This window comes from Palaemon carinicauda, chromosome 21 (genome assembly GCF_036898095.1).
Source record: "Palaemon carinicauda isolate YSFRI2023 chromosome 21, ASM3689809v2, whole genome shotgun sequence".
Classification (NCBI taxonomy): Eukaryota; Metazoa; Arthropoda; class Malacostraca; order Decapoda; family Palaemonidae; genus Palaemon; species Palaemon carinicauda.
In genome coordinates this window covers 85,588,457-85,610,226 of record NC_090745.1, presented here as the reverse complement: position 1 = coordinate 85,610,226, position 21,770 = coordinate 85,588,457, and the positions used below count along the sequence as shown (strand labels likewise).

At 34.0% G+C, this 21,770-nt stretch overlaps 1 protein-coding gene across 1 annotated transcript in view; it reads right to left on the bottom strand.

The window, feature by feature from the left end:
- Positions 1-1,230: 1,230 nt before the first annotated feature.
- LOC137615022 (sushi, von Willebrand factor type A, EGF and pentraxin domain-containing protein 1-like) overlaps positions 1,231-21,770 on the bottom strand; it is a 44,367-nt gene continuing 23,827 nt past the window's right edge. The window contains exons 10-15 of the mRNA XM_068344658.1: positions 20,405-20,587; positions 19,879-20,000; positions 19,056-19,184; positions 3,856-3,976; positions 3,239-3,439; positions 1,231-1,551 (exon numbers count right to left, since the gene is read on the bottom strand). Of these exons, the coding sequence (XP_068200759.1) occupies positions 1,331-1,551; positions 3,239-3,439; positions 3,856-3,976; positions 19,056-19,184; positions 19,879-20,000; positions 20,405-20,587 (977 nt within the window). The 3' untranslated portion in view covers positions 1,231-1,330. The remainder of the gene's footprint in view (positions 1,552-3,238; positions 3,440-3,855; positions 3,977-19,055; positions 19,185-19,878; positions 20,001-20,404; positions 20,588-21,770) is intronic.

The window sequence follows — 21,770 nt, the reverse complement described above, 5'->3', positions numbered from 1 at the left end:
GTATATATATATTTTATATATATTATATATATACATTATATTACATATATATGTATATTATATATATAAATATATATATATATATATATATATATATATATATATATGTATATATGTTATGTATATATATTATATATAAATATATATTATATAGATATATATAGATATATTTTATATATCTACTGTATATATATATATATATATATGTATATGTATCTCTCTATTTATATGTATTTATATATATATATGTATATAATGTATATATATATATATATACATATATATATATTATGTATATGTATATATATGTATATGTGTATGTATATGTTTATATATATAGATATATATATATATATATATATATATATATATATATATATATATATTATGTATATATATTATGTTTATGTATATGTATATGTATATTTTATATACATTATGTATATGTATATATATATATATATATATATATATATATATATATATATATATATATATATATATATACTGTATATATGTATATATATATATATATATATATATATATATATATATATATATATATACATATATACTATATATATACACATATATTATGTATATGTATATATATGTATATGTATATATGTATGTATGTGTATATATATACATATATACACATATATATATACATATATATATATATATTATTGTATATATATTCAACGTTAAACTGTTGTTTTTTTCTAACGGGTATGATTACGTTAAGTGTCTAATTCCGCATTCAGTGATCTACTGCTGAGCGTGGATAAAATTTATTTTGAAAAATCTACAATTTTAGCTGCTTTTTAAAAAAAAAAAACTTGAAAGTATATTTTTATTGTGAAATGTAGGTCATTTGATGCTGCGAATAGAGAATATACTTACCACATTGCAGGATTAGTCTCTCGTCGAAGAAGCAGGCCATGTGAAAGATATAAGAGTATACAGTTGAAATTTTAATATTTAGAATCATTTTGGGTTTGTATCGGTATTATTCACTTGATAATTGAAAATTAGCATTGGATAATATAAGTATAATTGATAATTTCATATTCAATGCTGAAAAAAACGATCCTTTTATAAATAATATTTTGAAGGTAACATTGACATTGTTGGCCTCTTGACATTTTTGATTGTTTTTTTATAAAAATGCCATATATCGACTGATGGGTCCTGGAATCTGTTAATTCGTCATTCTTTATTTTTGGGTATATATATATTCTTGGCGTTTAAATGCTAAATGTATAACTGTTGAAGAATTAAACGAATATATTATTCATAAATCAGAACATATATAAGGAACAAGGTTTCATAGCATTGAATTTTCTTTTAAACTCGCAAACTTACATTCACACGTGGGCATATCCGTCAGATTCCATTCCTCCCCGTCGCAGTAGCTGTAGTAGTAGGGCTCCATGTTGATGAAGCGCCCTGCGGCACAGTAGTAGGCAACCACTGATCCTATCGCCCTTACGCCTGTGTAGTTGTATCGTATGGTGTTGTAGGGAGGCATTGGGTCCGATTGGCAAGCTGGTTCAAGGTGAAGACATAGTTAAGAGATGTATGAACGATTTTTAAAAAGGGGGAAGATTTAGATACATCTTTTTCTCTATTTTGGGAAGGTTGGTGTTGGAAGGATGGAACCTTCTGGTTTCTCATCAAGCCCTTAATGGTAAGGTTGATAGTATATAACTATACAGTATATATATATATATATATATATATATATATATATATATATATATATATATATATATATATATATATATATATATATATATATATATATATATATATATATATATCAATCATACATTTACGTGTGGGGAGAATGCAACATTACTTTTAAATACTTGCTGGGGAAGTAAAAGCTCTACATTTTATGGTTTTTCTCCAACAAAATGGAGAAAAATAAATATAATTTATAATTATATATATATATATATATATATATATATATATATATATATATATATGTATGTATATATATGTACATATACATATACATATACATTTATAAACATACGCACACAATGTGTTTATATATATATATATATATATATATATATATATATATATATATATATATATATATATATATATATATATATATATATATATATATATATATATTATATATGTATAAAACATTGTATGCGTGTATATATATATATATATATATATATATATATATATATATATATATATATATATATATATATATATATAAAAGAATGTATACGCACACCTGTTGTAAGGTGTGTAACAGAAACTTCACTAATAACAAATGTGTGTGGGTTCGAATCCAAGTAAGGAAGGGAGAGCTTCATTTATTTTTCAATCAGTTCCAATACTTGTAGTGGTAATCGTATAAAAAAAAAGGAAGTTGAAAAGGGAGAGGTCATTGTTTTTATTTGAAACAAATATATTTGATGGATGTGACCAGTAGTGGATATATATTACTTGCTAGTGTTTTCCACAGAAAACTTCAAGATCTGCAATGGGAAATAAAATGAAGAATGCTCTTTATACCATTGGATTTGAAAAGGTAAAGCGAGGGTAGAAATCTGTGATGTAATCACCTCTACTGTATATGTGTTCATATCATAAAGATATGTAACCGCGTGATGGGTCTTTATATTGATGTTTTTTCGGAGGTCTTTTTTTTTTTGGTAAATCATAGGTAATGGTGTAGCCAAGTTGAATTACACATCATAACCTTCTCAATTATTTAATCAAATTGGATCAGGGCGTCACTGCTTCCACCAATGAGAAAATATTTATGTATATGGTGGGGTATAAAACTAACTTTTAGAAAGTACCATGGGAAGAAGCCGTACCCTCCTTGGGCATACACTGGAAATAGAGCTCTGTTACTCTCAACCCCTTTTTCCGGCTGTGACTGTGTTCAGCCCCAAATCTTTAATATGCTCTGTTCACAAGTAATGCAATTTGCCTAATGGTGTGCTCCACTGTGGCTCGCATAGCTCACAAATAAACATATCATTGGTCCTCTGTTCTGGCCAGCGGTACTTAGATGTGCCGCGTAAGCCTGCCACGTAGGTCATTATTTAAGGTATTATAATTACCTATAATCTATATTATTATGTTTACATGAATCAGCTGTAAGAAGGTGACGGTCAATCACTATGCTTGTGGGTGGAGCATGTTAAAGAATTTTTGTTGGACCCAGACTCTTCCCTTTTATCAAACTTACTGTTTAGACAGACGAAGGACGCGTCATATCCCAACCACTGGCTGCCGTTGTATACTAGTGTTAAATATGTTCGACCGTCGGTGGACATTGTGTTGTTGGGACAAGTAAAATTGATCTCGAGGTCTTGCCAGATCAGTCCTCCGGGAGGGAGCCCTTCTATTTGCGCTTCAGGTGGAAGTGCCGGCAAGGGCACAGTCACCGCTAGAAAAGATGAATGGATGATAGAAATAAAACAAAAGTATTCTGAATAATTTTTTCAATAGCAAAATGTGCATATTTGTTGAATCATATACTGTATAAGCTGTGCATATTTTAGATGTTTTGGATCAAGTTTAAAAGATCCATTAGTATTTTTGTAAAGAGATATTTTTGAATTATCGATGATATCTTCATTTTGCATGCTTTTAGGGGTCACTGGATGAGAAAACTTGGCTTTGTGCAGGAATACCTGGAGCTCATTACCCAAGGATTTGTGCATAGATATACATCGTAACTTAGATTTTTTTAAAATCAGCGATTTCGGAACATTGGCTATATTTCAGTTTTGAACTTTTGTTTGATAGTAGGATGGAAGATTGGGTATTTTTGATACAGGATGCTACTAATACTGTACTTACGTGTGCGACAGATCATTAAATCAAGATCTTCAGTTGTCCAGTTGCCGTTGTTTTGGCATGTTAGAACCTTTGTTTCATTCCCGTCACCCAGTTTGTAACCAGGTGGGCATGACAGAGTTACCTTGGGAGAAGCGAAAAAGTCTATTAATCCGGAAATGGTGAAAGTTTTTTTCAGAGAAATATTTTCTTGTTAATGAAAATCCAGGTCATGATGGGTATGGTTACTTGGATCAAACTTATCACTACAAGGAAGGTGTCAGTCAGTGGATTTCTCAAGCGATGATATAACTGCGGTAGGCCAAGGATGTTTAACGACATATGGAAGTTAAAAAGTACATCCATTGAAAGTAATTTAAGTGATTTTTTAGTTGAAAGGAAAGGTAGGTGAAAGAAGAGTGAAGACTGTTAGCTAACTTACCATGGTAGGGAATAGTTTGGAAAGTTAAGTATTGTTATAAGCGATTTAAAGTGAGATTTAACCAGAATTTTATTAATACAAAGGTGCATTTTTCTTGTTCTGGTCTTAATGTTAATTTACTACAATAATTGCATATGTTTCTTTTACTTTTTGATTTCTGGTATTCTTGGCCTACGGCGTAGTTTTTTTTTATGCTGAAGTTAATCTTTGTGGATTTTGCAAAATGGGATGGTTTGAGAGATCTCTGGGCTTTGTAGTGAGGCTTGTATATTTCTTACTGATTGGTGATGTGTTTCCTGCACAATTCTTATATCTCCTGGTGGGGGAATTGGTGAGTTTGAGTCCGAATTAGGTTCATTTCGGGGTATGAAGTTTCATCTGATGCATCGTCTTCCGAATTTTCTATTAAACTTTCTTCTTGTTTGAATTACTGCATATCCTGTTGTATATTATGAAATTTTTGAAACTTACTGTTGTCTTTTGTTCCTCTTCATGGTGGTTTTCTACCTTATTGTTTCTAAAGGGAAATGCATTGTCGATAAATTATCTACTAATATGCTGTATATTATTGAGGTGTAGAATTTTCTTTGATACTGTCCCAATTGTATTGTTATATTTTTGTTATTGTTGCAATTCTTGTGTCTTCTTGTATATTGTTTAGAAGGCTATTTGTATTAACCTGACAATTTTCTGTAATGGTAGCTGTTACTTTGGCGTAACTCGTACTGTAGTATGTAGTGGATGTTGCATTTCTGTTCTCCTTTGTTGCTTGCATTTTCTTTTCAATTAGAGCCTTTATCATTGGGCATTTTGCTGCTAAAGTTCTATGTTGTTGGTTGATTGATTTCTTTATATTTTCTGTACATCCCTTGTATGTATGGTCATATGATCAGGATTCAGCACATATTTTGTAGTTTTTATCTTTATAACATTCTTTATAAAATTTCTCTTAAGAATAGCTTTTATAGCAAAATGACAATTTCATAAACGTTTCTTGTTCAATATATTGACTTTAGATGTATTGGTAAGCCATGAAGAGGTATCCTTCCATGGCTCTCTGTGTCATCTTCGGTGTTTCAAACTATTTTCATAAGGGAATAATCAAGTTATTCGATCTTCAGGTTCCTTGGCTTTTTAAGAGTATCTGTGGACAGTGGGAGTGTGGGAATGTTGATGGTATACATTTTATTCATTATATATAATATATATATATATATATATATATATATATATATATATATATATATATATATATATATATATATATATATATATATATATATATATATATAGGAAAAATATATTGACAGGAAATTATATATTTATTGAAATTTGGGTCTTGTAAAGAGATTGAAATAGACTGTTTCTCTAATTATTGTTTCTAAAAATATCCTTTGAATGAAATATTGATTGAAAATTAGAAGGAAATTCACCGGTGCTCAAATTAATATTCATCAAAGGAAAAGTAATTCCTGGAAATTACCCCCCAGATGCTGAAGCCTTGATGAGGATGGGGGGCTTAGGGATTAGCAGCTGGGCTCTAATGAACAGTGAGAACTACTTCCCATTGGACCTCGGTGCCCAGCTGTCGATCCAACTAAATCAGTCAGCACTTTCTCTTTTACTTTTGATAATTTCTTTTTTCTCCCATCTCTTCCTTTTGGGCTCTATATTGTTGACGACTTTGGCATGTTCGATTTTACTTTGGATGCTGCTTTGGATTTGGCAGAGTGTGGGATGGACTGCATTCCATCTCAACCTGTGCCAATTTAGACGCCATCACCCTCTGGCAGACCCCATTGGGTGCAGACCAAGTCTGTTAAGAGTCGGGCTCCAGTGATCCGGTCTTAAGTCAGCCATATTTGCGGGTAATGGGTGACGCCAGGCATTGGAGTCGACGGTGGGAGGGGCTAACTACCCCCACTGACCAGTGTACGCCCACCTTAAGAGAGGCAGCCCCTCTCTAATAGAGGACTGGTCCCCGCTGAAGCCTCTTCTCGTGTTGGGCCACATGGGATAGGAGGACTGACATCCTCCGATAAGAGGTGGATAACCCGGCTTGCCTTTTCAAAAAAACCCAACACCTCTGTTGACGACCTGGAAAATACAAACATGGACCTCGGTACAGACAGCTCCAACTCGGGTTCTAACATTGTAACGTTAGAACCTTATTCACGTCATGTGAATAATAAAACGTTAGAGAAGAAGAGAGAGAGAGTGAAAAATGATGACAGTACAGAAAGATATAGAAAAGTAGAAGTATTACCTGGTCACTATGAAGTAGTGAATTATGAAAAATTTTTTATCTTGGAATTTGAAAACGGAAGAAATGAGCGTATAAATGTTTTTAGAGCTAATAGAGAAATAGTTACTTTATGTGGAGGGCAGCCAAAAATTTTACCCCAGGGAAATGGAAGTCTCTTGATAGAGACACTGTCCCCATTACAAGGTGAAAGGTTAAAAACACTTACATCATTGAATGGTCATAGCGTAAAATGCGTTTCACACCCTACTTTCAACCAGAGTAGAGGTGTGATATATGCTCCAGAATTGTTGGATATAGAGGAGAAAGAAATAGAGGATGAACTGAAAAGTCAAGGAGTAGTTAAAGTAGTCAGAATGAGAAAGAGAGTTGGAGAACAACGTATCCCTCTTGCTACTCTGATTATAACATTTGATCAATGCCGATTACCAAATGTTATAAAAGCTGGATGGCTATCTTTGAAGGTAAAACCATATATCCCGTCACCATTGCGATGTTATCATTGCCAAATGTATGGCCATTTAAGCCAGAAATGTAAAGAAAAACTAAACAATAAGCCAGCTGTTTGTGCCAACTGTGGAAAAAGTAGTCATGGAGTATGCATAGAAAACCCTAATTGCATACATTGTGGGGAAGCACACCCAGCTACATCTAAAAGCTGTGTAAAGTTTATTTTTGAAAAAGAAATCCAGGCCATTAGGACCATGGAAAGGGTTACTTTTAAAGAGGCTCGTAAAAGAGCTCTTGAAAAGCAAATAAGACCAGGGCAACCTTTTTCAATGGTTCTGAAGAAAAACTTGTCAAACCACACAGACGAAAATTATATCTCTACTTCTAAGATAAAGAAACAAATGAAAGTAGTTAAAGAGGTTGAAAGTCCCATCGAAAATCTATATCCAGAAATTGTGGAAAAATCAAAACGGACAATTAAAGATCTGAAAATTATTCGAAAGCCAACTACTCCAATTTTAAACAATAGTACAAACCTCTCGCAGGCCGTTTCCTTGCCTGATCTGATGGAGGTTGCACTCGAAACCAATTTACCTGGTGATCCCGTAGTGGGGAAGGTGCAAAAACCTGACAGATCACAACCTTTTAATCGAAAAAGAGAGAGACCTCCCTCCCTCTCTCCTCCTACCATAAGAAACATTAAAGTCACGACTTCCAATAAATATGATATCTTGTCTGCTGATGTTTCTGAACAACTAGATGGTAAATTGAACCAATCAGAAATTCAAGTTGAGGTCCACCATCCTCCTCAACAATTAGATCAAAAGGACACAAAAAAAAAAGAGAAACACAAAACCCACTATATCAAGATCCTCTCTAGAGTTACCTCCGGGAAACATTGTTAGATCAAATAGTGCCATTGGGAAGACTTCATCTAAGGTGTCTTCCAAAAAATAAAACATAGTTTTTTCCTCCATACTGCAATGGAATTGCCAGGGTTTAAGGGCGAAATATGAACAACTTAAGCTCCTCATACGTGAGCACTCCCCTATAACAGTATGTCTACAAGAAAGCAAGCTCGATGCTAATACTCCTTGTCCTCGAGAGTATGTTAGCTATAGGACACCATATGATCAACGAGCAGGGAGCCATGGGGGAAGTCTTATATACATTCGTCGAGATGTTCCCCAAATATCTTTGTCTATCTGTACCCCTCTGCAGGCAGTGGCTGTACAGATTGATATAGGGAGAAAATACACAATCTGTTCTCTTTACTTGCCTCCAAATGATAACATCTCATATGATGATATAGTAGAGGTGATTAAACAACTCCCACAACCCTTTCTCTTACTAGGAGACCTTAATAGTAGACATCCTTTATGGGGTGATGTTTTAGCAAATGCAAGGGGTAATATTATATCGTCAATTTTGGAGAATGAAGATGTCGGACTCCTCAATACAGGAGAGCCCACACATTTTCATGTACAGACAGGTACCTTGTCCTGCATTGACCTATCAGTTGCAAGCTCTAACTGTCTTCTCGATTTTAATTGGATAACATTAGATGATTGGCATACTAGTGATCATGCACCAATCATTATAAACACCAACAATGGTCCACCTTTACAAAGATCACCTCGATGGAATCTTGATAAGGCGGACTGGAATAGATTTCGGGAGTTAAGTGAAATTGAAGGAAATGCAGAACAGTTTGAAAGTGTTGATGATGCCATAGACTTACTTAATGGAACTCTTCACACAGCAGGAGTGAATTCCATTCCCAAAACAACTGGGATATTCAGACGACGACCAGTCCCCTGGTGGTCGTCAGAACTAACTGCCCTGCACAGAGCCACAAGAAAGTCTTTAACTCGATTGCGCATGCACCGTAATGAGGAGAATTTAGTCATATACAAGAAATGTAGAGCCCAGTTCCGCCGTGCCATGAAAGAAGCTAGGCGCCAGTCTTGGATGTCCTTTGTTTCCTCCATTAACAGTAGAACACCAACATCATCTGTGTGGAGGAAAGTAAAAAAGATAGCAGGAAAATTCACCCCAAACCCACCACCAGTGTTAAAGATAAATGGCCAGTATATGACTGGAGCAACCGAAGTTAGCAATGCCCTGGCTGACCATTTCTCAAATGTATCGTGCAAGTGTCAAGCAGCTCCTGGTCACCAGTATAGGAGTAATGAAGAAAAGAAAGTTTTAAACTTCGCAACAAGAAAGCAAGAGTCATACAATTCTCCTTTTACTGAAAGAGAATTTGATTCTGCTCTTGCTACTTGTAACGATACAGCCCCTGGACCCGATGGAATTCCATATGCAATGATTAAACATGTACCTTTTAATACAAAGTTATTTATTTTAAGCATTTTTAATAGAATATGGCATGATCATAGTTATCCAAGTGTTTGGGAACTAGCCATTATTTTAGCCTTTTTAAAACCCGGTAAGGACAAGTTTTTAGCAGCAAACTACCGACCTATTGCATTGACATCTTGTTTATGTAAAATCATGGAGAAGATGGTCAATGCAAGACTGATTTGGTACCTTGAAAAGAAGAATATTTTATCACCCATTCAATGTGGATTCAGGAAAATGCACTCAACGACTGATGTGCTGATACAACTTGAGTCCTCCATTTGTGAAGCCTTTGCTTCCAAACAGCACCATGTGACAGTTTTTTTTGATCTTGAAAAGGCATATGATACCACATGGAGATACGGTATACTTAAAAGAATCCATGAGTGCGGATTGAGAGGTGAGCTACCACTATTCATCCAGTCATTTCTTTCACATAGAGTTTTCCAAGTGAGAGTTGGGGAAGCTCTATCAGAGAGTAGGTGCCAGGAAGAAGGAGTTCCTCAGGGGAGTGTGCTGAGTGTAACCCTTTTTGCACTAGCAATTAATGGGATATCCTCAGTCATTCCCCGGGATGTTCTTGCAACATTATTTGTGGATGATCTCTCCATATCATTTGCTGGAGCCAGAATGGCAATGGTTGAGAGAAAAATCCAACTCTCTATTGATAAAATTATCCATTGGGCCGATATGAATGGATTTAAGTTCTCAACAAGTAAAACTACAATTGTCCATTTCTGTCGTATACGGGGAGTACATCCAGACCCGGATATATACATCAAAGGTCAACGGATCCCATGTGCAAGTGAAGCCAAATTTTTAGGGTTGATATTTGATTGTAGGCTTACATGGGTTTCTCACTTAAAAACATTAAAAGCTAAATGTGTTGAAGCTATGAATCTTTTAAAAGTCTTGTCCCATACATCATGGGGGGCAGACCGCAATACAATTTTAAAATTATACAAGGCCTTGATATTTTCCAAAATTAGTTATGGATGCGAAATATACTCCTCAGCAACCCCAAGCCGGTTAAAAATACTAGATTCAATACATCATGCTAGCATTAGATTGTCCACAGGAGCCTTTAGAACCTCCCCTATCACAAGTCTCCTTGTTGATGCTGGGGAGTTGCCTCTGGACCTTTACCGAATGTCCTCTATTATTCGGTATTGGTTTAGATTGCAAAGACTCCCCAATTCTTCAGCCTTTCAAACTGCAAGCCTTGTAAGGAACTCAACCTACTTTGAGTTGCACCCAAAATCTCCTCAACCTTTTGGGTTTCGGGTCAACCAATTATTAAACAATCTGGATATAATTAGAAATAAGGTGCTTCCATTCAAGGTATCATCAACGCCTCCATGGAAATTACCTGACATATCTTTTTGTAGATACTTTATTGGAGTTAAGAAGAATTTGACTGACTTAGAATCCAGGTCTCTTTTTATGGAACATGTTGAAGAACATAGGGGATCGACTTTTATATATACTGATGGCTCCAAATCTGATGCTGGCGTTGGATTTGGAGTACATAGTAATGATTTTAATTGTAGAGGTGCACTTCCTCTAACAGCTTCCATATTTACTGCCGAACTGTATGGCATATTAACCGCTATTGAGAAAATAGCTTTGGAAAAGGAGGGTAATTTTACAATTTTTAGTGATGCAAGGAGTGTTCTTCAAGCTTTAGAAGTTTTTAATTCTAGTAACCCTCTAGTTTTAAAGATTTTAGAATGGCTTTTTATTATTGGACGGAAAGGTATAACTGTTCGATTTTGTTGGGTTCCAGCACATGTAGGTGTGTCTGGGAATGAGAAGGCAGATTTACTGGCGAAGAATGCGGCATCCGAGTTACTACCAAGGAGGTATCCCATTCCATGTAACGATTTCCTACCTTACATCAAGAAATTGGTATGTGATAAATGGCAACAGCACTGGGATATTCAAGATGGCAATAAAATGAGGGAAGTAACAAATATCATATCACCTTGGAGGTATAACATGATTCCCCGAAAATGGGAGACGACTCTTTGTCGTCTCCGTATTGGTCACACACGGTTGACACACGAGTTTCTGCTGAAGGGCCAACACCAACCGTATTGCGAGGACTGCTTAGTACCTTTAACAGTGAGGCATTTGTTGACCGAATGCCCTAATTTTACTAACTTAAGAAATAGACATCTGTTTGAGGCTCGAGGTGAGGATGGCAGGTTTATCCTTGCCAAGATTCTTGGACATGATGTGTCTTACTATGCGAGCGGAATTTTTAGATTTATTTCAGAAGCAGGTCTTCTGAAAACTATTTAACTATTGTAAGGACTTCTTAATTTTTATGGTTTTAATCGAATTTGCTTTTAATTTTCATATACAGTAAATGGTATCGGCGTCAATGACCTTAGATGTCAGGATGCCAAAAAACTTTCAATCAATCAATCAATCAATCCTGGAAATTATATATTTAATGAAATTTTGTTCTTGTTGAAATAAGGAAATTTCAAAATTTTTGTGTTTGTGGGGATGTAAATGGAACAGGATATAATATGTTATATGCCATCACTCAGGTATGACGGAAATCGAGATAATGCACATCCTGACAGAATAGAAAGGTAGCAAATACATTTGATACTAACCACGGATAGAGAAAGAATTCAAATAACACTAAACTCGGAATGTATGAATGTGCATCTGAACTCTTACTACATACGGAAACAAAAGTTATTGTATTAGAGATTGTGAACGCTTGAGAGGTTACAAAACAAACGGTGACCTCGAATTTCATAATCTCCCATAAGTAGGGTATGTAGTGCCTTTGAAGTATTATCAGTATTTGGCATTTCTATAAAAAAATAGAAAGAAAATATATTGGATATTCACCATGCACTAAATGTTTTTCTTTGTATTTTGTATTTATGATAAATACAAATATTCTTAAAGATAAACAATAAACATTAAAAGTCATGCAGCTTACCAGGAATATCACTTGTCGACTTAAATCATTTACAGTACACTGGCAAGTCAATTATTCTACTTTCACACAATTACCAATTTCTCATTGCCTGGCTGCAAAACGTGTAATGGAATTAATAGCTCTTAAGCTGGGATCACGAAATAAGAATCTGCAAGGAAACCGTAGATGAAGAGCATTATTTTGTATTTTGATGAGAGGCAAATCTTACTTGTGTTCCAGCTGCTCTTGAGATTCCATCCCAGGAGGTGTTTCCATTCACTGGTTGTCCTTGTGGGTTTCCAAGGCACACTAGAGACAAATGCGATAGATTTGGTATTATTTATTGATACTCATTCATATATATATATATATATATATATATATATATATATATATATATATATATATATGTATATATATATATATATATATATATATATATATAAATTTATACATATATAAATATATATATGTATATATATATGTATATATATAATGTATATATATATAAATATATATATATATAAATATATATATATAGATATATATATATATATATATATATATATATATAGATATATATATATATAGATATATATATATAGATATATATATATATATATATATATATATATATATATATATAAATATATATATATATAGATATATATATATAGATATATATATATATATATATATATAAATATATATATATATATAAATTATATATATTATATATATATGTATAAATATACATATATATATATATATATATATATATATGAATATATATATATATATATATATATATATATATATATATATATATATATATTATATCGAATTTTATATATATATAAAAATATATATATATCGAATTTTATATATATATATATATATATATATATATATATATATATATATATATATATATATATATATATATATTACTTATCAGTAACAAAACTGCACGTGGCGGATATTAAAGTGTAAAATCCACAGGAAACAGGAAAGGAAAAGACCAGGTACCAAGCGCCTTCGTGTATTATGTACACTTCTTCGGGGTACCTGGTCTTTTCCTTTCCTGTTTTCTGTGGATTTTACACTTTAATATAAATATATATATATATATATATATATATATATATATATATATATATATATATGTAAATATACTGTGTATATATATATATATATTTATATATAAATATATATATATTTATATATATAGATATGTATGTATAAATATATATATTTATATATATAGATATGTATGTATAAAAATATATATATATATATATATATATATATATATATATATATATATATATATATATATTTATATATATCTATAAATATATAAATATATATATATATATATATATATGTAAATATTTATATATATAAATATATATATATATATATATATATATATATATATATATATATATATATATCTATACATATATATGTATATATATTTATATAAAATTATATATATAGATATATATATACATATATATATATATATATATATATATATATATATATATATATATATATATATATATATATATATATATATATAAATATATATATCCATCCATATACCAAGGCACTTCCTCCAATTTTGGGGGGTAGCCGACACCAACAATGAAACAAAACAAAAAGGGGACCTCTACTCTCTATGTTCCTTCAGCCTAATCAGGGACTCAACCGAGTTCAGCTGGTACTGCTAGGGTGCCACAGCCCAACCTCCCACATTTCCACCACAGATGAAGCTTCATAATGCTGACTCCCCTACTGCTGCTACCTCCGCGGTCATCTAAGGCACCGGAGGAAGCAGCAGGGCCTACTGGAACTGCGTCACAATCGCTCGCCATTCATTCCTATTTCTAGCACGCTCTCTTGCCTCTCTCACATCTATCCTCCTATCACCCAGAGCTTTCTTCACACCATCCATCCACCCAAACCTTGGCCTTCCTCTTGTACTTCTCCCATCAACTCTTGCATTCATCACCTTCTTTAGCAGACAACCATTTTCCATTCTCTCAACATGGCCAAACCACCTCAACACATTCATATCCACTCTAGCCGCTAACTCATTTCTTACACCCGTTCTCTCCCTCACCACTTCGTTCCTAACCCTATCTACTCGAGATACACCAGCCATACTCCTTAGACACTTCATCTCAAACACATTCAATTTCTGTCTCTCCATCACTTTCATTCCCCACGACTCCGATCCATACATCACAGTTGGTACAATCACTTTCTCATACAGAACTCTCTTTACATTCATGCCCAACCCTCTATATTTTACTACTCCCTTAACTGCCCCCAACACTTTGCAACCTTCATTCACTCTCTGACGTACATCTGGTTCCACTCCACCATTTGCTGCAACAATAGACCCCAAGTACTTAAACTGATCCACCTCCTCAAGTAACTCTCCATTCAACATGACATTCAACCTTGCACCACCTTCCCTTCTCGTACATCTCATAACCTTACTCTTACCCACATTGACTCTCAACTTCCTACTCTCACACACCCTTCCAAATTCTGTCACTAGTCGGTCAAGCTTCTCTTCTGTGTCTGCTACCAGTACAGTATCATCCGCAAACAACAACTGATTTACCTCCCATTCATGGTCATTCTCGCCTACCAGTTTTAATCCTCGTCCAAGCACTCGAGCATTCACCTCTCTCACCACTCCATCAACATACAAGTTAAACAACCACGGCGACATCACACATCCCTGTCTCAGCCCCACTCTCACCGGAAACCAATCACTTACTTCATTTCCTATTCTAACACATGCTTTACTACCTTTGTATAAACTTTTCACTGCTTGCAACAACCTTCCACCAACTCCATATAGCCTCATCACATTCCACATTGCTTCCCTATCAACTCTATCATATGCTTTCTCCAGATCCATAAACGCAACATACACCTCCTTACCTTTTGCTAAATATTTCTCGCATATCTGCCTAACTGTAAAAATCTGATTCATACAACCCCTACCTCTTCTAAAACCACCCTGTACTTCCAAGATTGCATTCTCTGTTTTATCCTTAATCCTATTAATCAATACTCTACCATACACTTTTCCAACTACACTCAACAAACTAATACCTCTTGAATTACAACACTCATGCACATCTCCCTTACCCTCATATAGTGGTACAATACATGCACAAACCCAATCTACTGGTACCATTGACAACACAAAACACATATTAAACAATCTCACCAACCATTCAAGTACAGTCACACCCCCTTCCTTCAACATCTCAGCTTTCACACCGTCCATACCAGATGCTTTTCCTACTCTCGTTTCATCTAGTGCTCTCCTCACTTCATCTATTGTTATCTCTCTCTCATTCTCATCTCCCATCACTGGCACCTCAACACCTGGAACAGCAATTATATCTGCCTCCCTATTATCCTCAACATTCAGCAAACTTTCAAAACATTCCGCCCACCTTTTCCTTGCCTGCTCTCCTTTTAACAACCTTCCATTTCCATCTTTCACTGTCTATTCAATTCTTGCGCCAGCCTTCCTTACTCTCTTCGCTTCTTTCCAAAACTTCTTCTTATTCTCTTCATATGACTGACCCAATCCCTGACCCCACCTCAAGTCAGCTGCCCTCTTTGCCTCACGTACCTTGCGCTTTACTTCCACCTTTTTCTCTCTATATTTTTCATACTTCTCTATACTATTACTCTGCAGCCATTCTTCAAAAGCCCTCTTTTTCTCTTCCACTTTCACCTTCACTCCTTCATCCCACCATTCACTGCCCTTCCTCATGCTGCCTCCAACAACCTTCTTGCCACATACATCACTTGCAATCCCAACAAAATTTTCTTTTACTAACTTCCACTCCTCCTCTAAATTACCAGTTTCTCTTACTCTCACCTCATCATATGCCATTTTCAACCTTTCCTGATATTTACTTTTTACCCCCGGTTTTATTAGCTCTTCAATCCTCACTACCTCCCTCTTACATCCACCTACTCTATTCCCCCATTCTTTTGCTACAACTAATTTTCCTTCCACCAAAAAATGATCAGACATACCGTTAGCCATACCCCTAAACACGTGCACGTCTTTCAATCTTCCAAACATTCTTTTAGTTACCAACACATAATCCACTAATGCCCTTTCTACTACTCTTCCATTTGCCACTCTTACCCATGTATACTTATTTTTATCTTTCTTTTTAAAGAAGCTAGCACTTATTACCAACTCTTGTTCAACACACATGTCTACCAGTCTCTCACCACTCATTTTCACCTGGTACGCCATATTTACCAATGACACCTTCTACCTCTCCAGCGCCCACTCTAGCATTTAAGTCACCCATAACAACTACATAATTCCTTCTACCCAGTTCTTCTACACACCTAGTTAAATCATTCCAGAACTCATTCCGCTCTTCTTCACTTTTCTCACTACCTGGCCCATACGCACTGACAAACGCCCAACATTCCCTACCCAACCTAACCCTTACCCACATTAACCTAGATGATATCTCCTTCCATTCCACTACTTTACCTGTCATCCATTCACTCAGCAATAACGCCACACCCTCTCTCGCTCTTCCCCTTTCAATCCCAGACACTCTACCAGACATTTCACCAAACATCACTTCACCCTTTCCTTTCATCTTTGTCTCACACAAGGCCAATACATCCATCCTTCTACTTCTAAACATACTTCCAATTTCACATCTTTTACTCTATCGTACTACATCCACGCACATTTAAACACCCCAAAACTAGAGTGCGGGGAGCAGTCACTCTCCCCCCAGCTCCATCTCCTTGTCGATGTCTCACAGGAATTTTTTTTACAGGAGAGGGGGTTCCCAGCCCCCTCGTCCCGTCCCTTTTAGTCGCCTCTTACGACACGCAGGGATAACGTTGGCGCTATTCTAATTTTTATATGCCCCCGCGGCCACAGGGGCCATATATATATATATGTATATATATTTATATATATATATAAATTGTATATATATATATATATATATATATATATATATATATATATATATATATATATATATATTGAATTTTGGGAGCATGGTTTGAAAGTTTATGAGAGGGTACTAGATAAGAGATTGAGAGAGATTGTAAAGGTTGGGAAACAACAGTATGGATTCATAAGATGAAGGGGGACAGTAGATGCCATCTTAGGGTAAGGCAACTGCAGGAAAAGGAGCCAGAGGGAAACCAGAAGCTCTTCTGTGCTTTTGTAGATCCAGAGAAGTCTTATGATATGACTACCAAGAGAAGTAATGTTTTGGTGTTTGAGGAAGAGGAGAGTCCCGGAGAAGTTGTTTAGAATAGTAGAGATGATGTAAAATAGAACAAGGACAAAAGTATTAATAGCTGTTGGGGTTCACAGAACCCTTTGAAGTTAGTGTTGGGTTACACCAGGGGTCAGCATTAAGGCCGTTTTTATTTGTGCTGGTCTTGGATATGATAAGAAGAGATCAGAAGTGAAGGATTGCGAGTTGCTATATGCAGATGATTTGGTGATTACTGCTGAAAATTAGGAAGACTTAGAGAACGGTTATAGAGTGGCAAGAGGCTTTTGAGAGGGGTGGCTACCGCTAAATATGTATAAGGCTGAAGATAAGGTAAGCAATAAGGATAGCCATACACGAAAGTAAAGGCTCGGTTATAAAACAGGTGGAACAATTTAGACACTTGGAATCTACTTTAAGTCAGGAGGGAGGATGTGAGCCTGAAATTAAGAATATGATATAAGCAGCCTGGGAGAAGTGGAGGAAGGTAGCAGGAGTGGTATGCGATAAGAAAATGCCAATCAAGCTAAAAGTCAAGATCTTTAGTGCAGTTATAAGACCAGTGTTAATGTATGGTTCGGAAACGTGGGCTTTAAGATCAAAAGAGGAAGCAAAACTTGGAAGAACAGAGATGAGAATGCCGAGACGGATTATGATATCACAGCTTGGAAGAATAGAAAATTATAAAACACAAGAATGGCAGGCATAGTAAAGATTATAGGGGGGTAAGAGTGAAATAGCAGATGGTGTGGGTACGTATTGAGGATGCATGGTGGGGAGGGAGTGAGGAGGGCTTGGGAGGAACTTGATAGGGGAGGGGGAAGATCGATGGCGAGATAAGGTGACTGATGATATGGAGGGAAGAGGTTTGGTGGAAAAGGATGCCTTTGATCGAATGCAGTGGGGAGGGCACATCAGGCAATCAACCCCTCAATGTAAGAATAACGTTCGGAAGCAGATTGTACAGTATATGTATGCATATTATGCATACTATATATGGGTATGCATTATATATATATATATATATATATATATATATATATATATATATATATATATATATATATATATATATACACACACACACATATATATATATATATATATATATATATATATATATATATATGTATGTATATATATATACACACACACATATATATATATATATATATATATATATATATATATATATATATATATATATATATGTATATATATACACACATATATATATATATATATATATATATATATATATATATATATATATATATATATATATATATATATATATATATATTTATATATTATGAAAATAAGAGAGAGAGAGAGAGAGAGAGAGAGAGAGAGAGAGAGAGAGAGAGAGAGAGAGAGAGAGAGAGAGAGAGAGATTCTTTTCAATTATGAAGTTAGATGAAGATTTCTTCGGCTATAACATACCTTTAGTTTTGTAACGGAAAATGGATAGTACTCACGCTGAACGCATTGTGTCAGGTTATAATCAGCTGGCTGCCACGTCATGTTGCTGCTACAGGTTAAGGTCTTGCTTGTAACGATGTTAGGGTATTGCTGAAAAGGCAAAAGATGGAATAAACTGTCTTTTTGTCAGCACGGGCTCTTGCTATCATATGTTGGTTCTAATAAATTAGATTTGAATCTTTATCATCATCTTTGTATCAGAATCAATTGCAGCACTGTATTGAATACTCTCTTGTTTCGATATGCTTATACTGAAGTTTTTAACTAACATACGACATAAGTTGCAATAGCCTATTTGAAATATCCCTGCCTAGAAATCTGCTGGACTGGGGTTCGAAACACGCTCAAGGTCGATGTGTGGGGGAGCCTATAGGTCTAACAGTTTAGTCATCATCAGCTATTGCTTGGCCCTCTAGTCTTACCTTGGGTGGAGAGAGGCCTTGGGCACAAATCACATGTCCCTTGCTTATGCCATTCACGAGTTACCTTTGAACTAGCCCTCATCCTCAATATATGAGGTGCAGGTATCAATGATTGTAATATGCTTATATAGGACTATTATATGGTTATTTCTTGTTATCCTATCAAGTTACCACAAATAAATCTTTTTAGCTAAAGAAATCTACAGTACTAAGATTTAATTTATTTTATTCTGGTTAACGTTTTATTTTTACTAATTAACAATTTCGTTATATTGTATGCATGATTATAGATTTTTTATGATGATTCAACCATTACCAAGTCTAAGCAGTAGCATGCCAGGTAGGATTGGAATGCAACTTACCGGTGTGGGAGTGAAATAGTACCCGGGCGTACAGTTATAAGTGACGGTAGCTCCTAATTCATTGCTCGTCATATTACTCCAGGTCATATTGCTCCCAGCTTCTGGAGGTAGATCTGCGCAAACTTTGCACAGAGAAAAACATGGAAAGTTAGATGATGCGCTTTGCATTAGCTTAACCCATTGCACTCTTGGTCTCTTTCCTATTTTATTATGAACTCCTTATTAACATACGAATAATGCTATGTCTGATATGACTAGACAAACACAAAACAGTTCCAGTGGCTTTGTGCTAGAAAACATTTAGAGCGTTACATCCTGAGCAATAATTGTTATGGTTTGGCAAAACTAATTGGGACATGATATGAAATGAGTGTAAATTGTAGACGAATACATTCATTTTCATGAATCGTCATAATTCCTGGATATGCAGTTCTTTATTAAGATTCCAAGGACCAGTGCTAATGGAAAGACCAATCCTATTGCAAAATTAGTTAAAAAAGGAGACGTGCTGAAATATTTGAATTACCTGGATAACAGGGCATTGGGATTGTCCAACCTGTGGTATTACACTCGATGATCTGGGTATCATTAAGTAATGCCCATTCTGAACCTGGGTCACAAGTGACGGTGACGGTCATGTTAATAAACCAAACTGTTGTGTTGACCCAGTCACTGGTAGCATTCACTAGAATGGGTTCTGCCAAGCAGACTGGAATAGAGAATTAATGCAGTTTTAGAGATACAAAAATAATCAGGAGTAAATTCTGCTTAGTAGAATGGAGGGAGGAGTGTATGGCGAGATGTAGCTATATGGAAGAGGATGATATTAGGTAATGTAGTCAAACATAATAAAGTCTTTCAAGGGAAAGGAAAAACCAGATGAAACAGTCAGAACTTAGTGTGTAGTTGTAATTTATTTATAGAAGAATGAGATAGGTCACGGTAAGTTTCACATCGAAATAAAAGACGATTAGTTAAGTCTGGGATGAATTGTAAGTTTGATCTTAACCCGAATGCAGTTAAACAGGGATAAAGAACGGTTTCTGGTATTTGGGTTGTTGAAATATAGTATTAGTTATTTTTGTCGTAAGTATACCTTGCAATGAGTTTTAATGAAAAAATATGCCTTAATGATTATAATAGGAAAGTTTTCATGAGTAAATATTGATTCCGGTGACGATGCCATTATTTGGACCTTTTACTGAAGTCTGAAAATATTCCGAGTGTTTTATAGTCATCAATGTTTTTTTTTTTTTTTTTTTTTTTTTTTTTTTTTTTTTTTGATTGACTCTGCAGTTTCATGGTTTTAGCAAATTTCCATATTTTCCTCAACGTCGTATTTTTCATTATATATGTATATATATATATATATATATATATATATATATATATATATATATATATATATATATATATATATATATATATTTATATATATATGTATATATATATATTTATATATATATGTATATATATATATATATATATATATATATATATATATATATATCTATATATATATATATATATATATATATATATATATATATATATATATATCTATATCTATATCTATATCTATATCTATATATATATATATATATATATATATATATATATATATATATATATATATATATATATATATATATATATATATATATATATATATATATATATATCTTTTACAATGGGTCTACTTGCTTGAAGAATATTGGATTATTGAAAATGTATGCTAGTTCTTTTTTTTTTTTTAATTAATTAATTTTGAGACCTAATTCACTTGTAAAGTTGTAATATTGCTTTTTCTTGTTAAGGCGAGTTGGTAAGCTGTTTCGAAGTTATTATTTTTTTAGTAATCTGATTTCATGCATTTAATAGTATCACATACT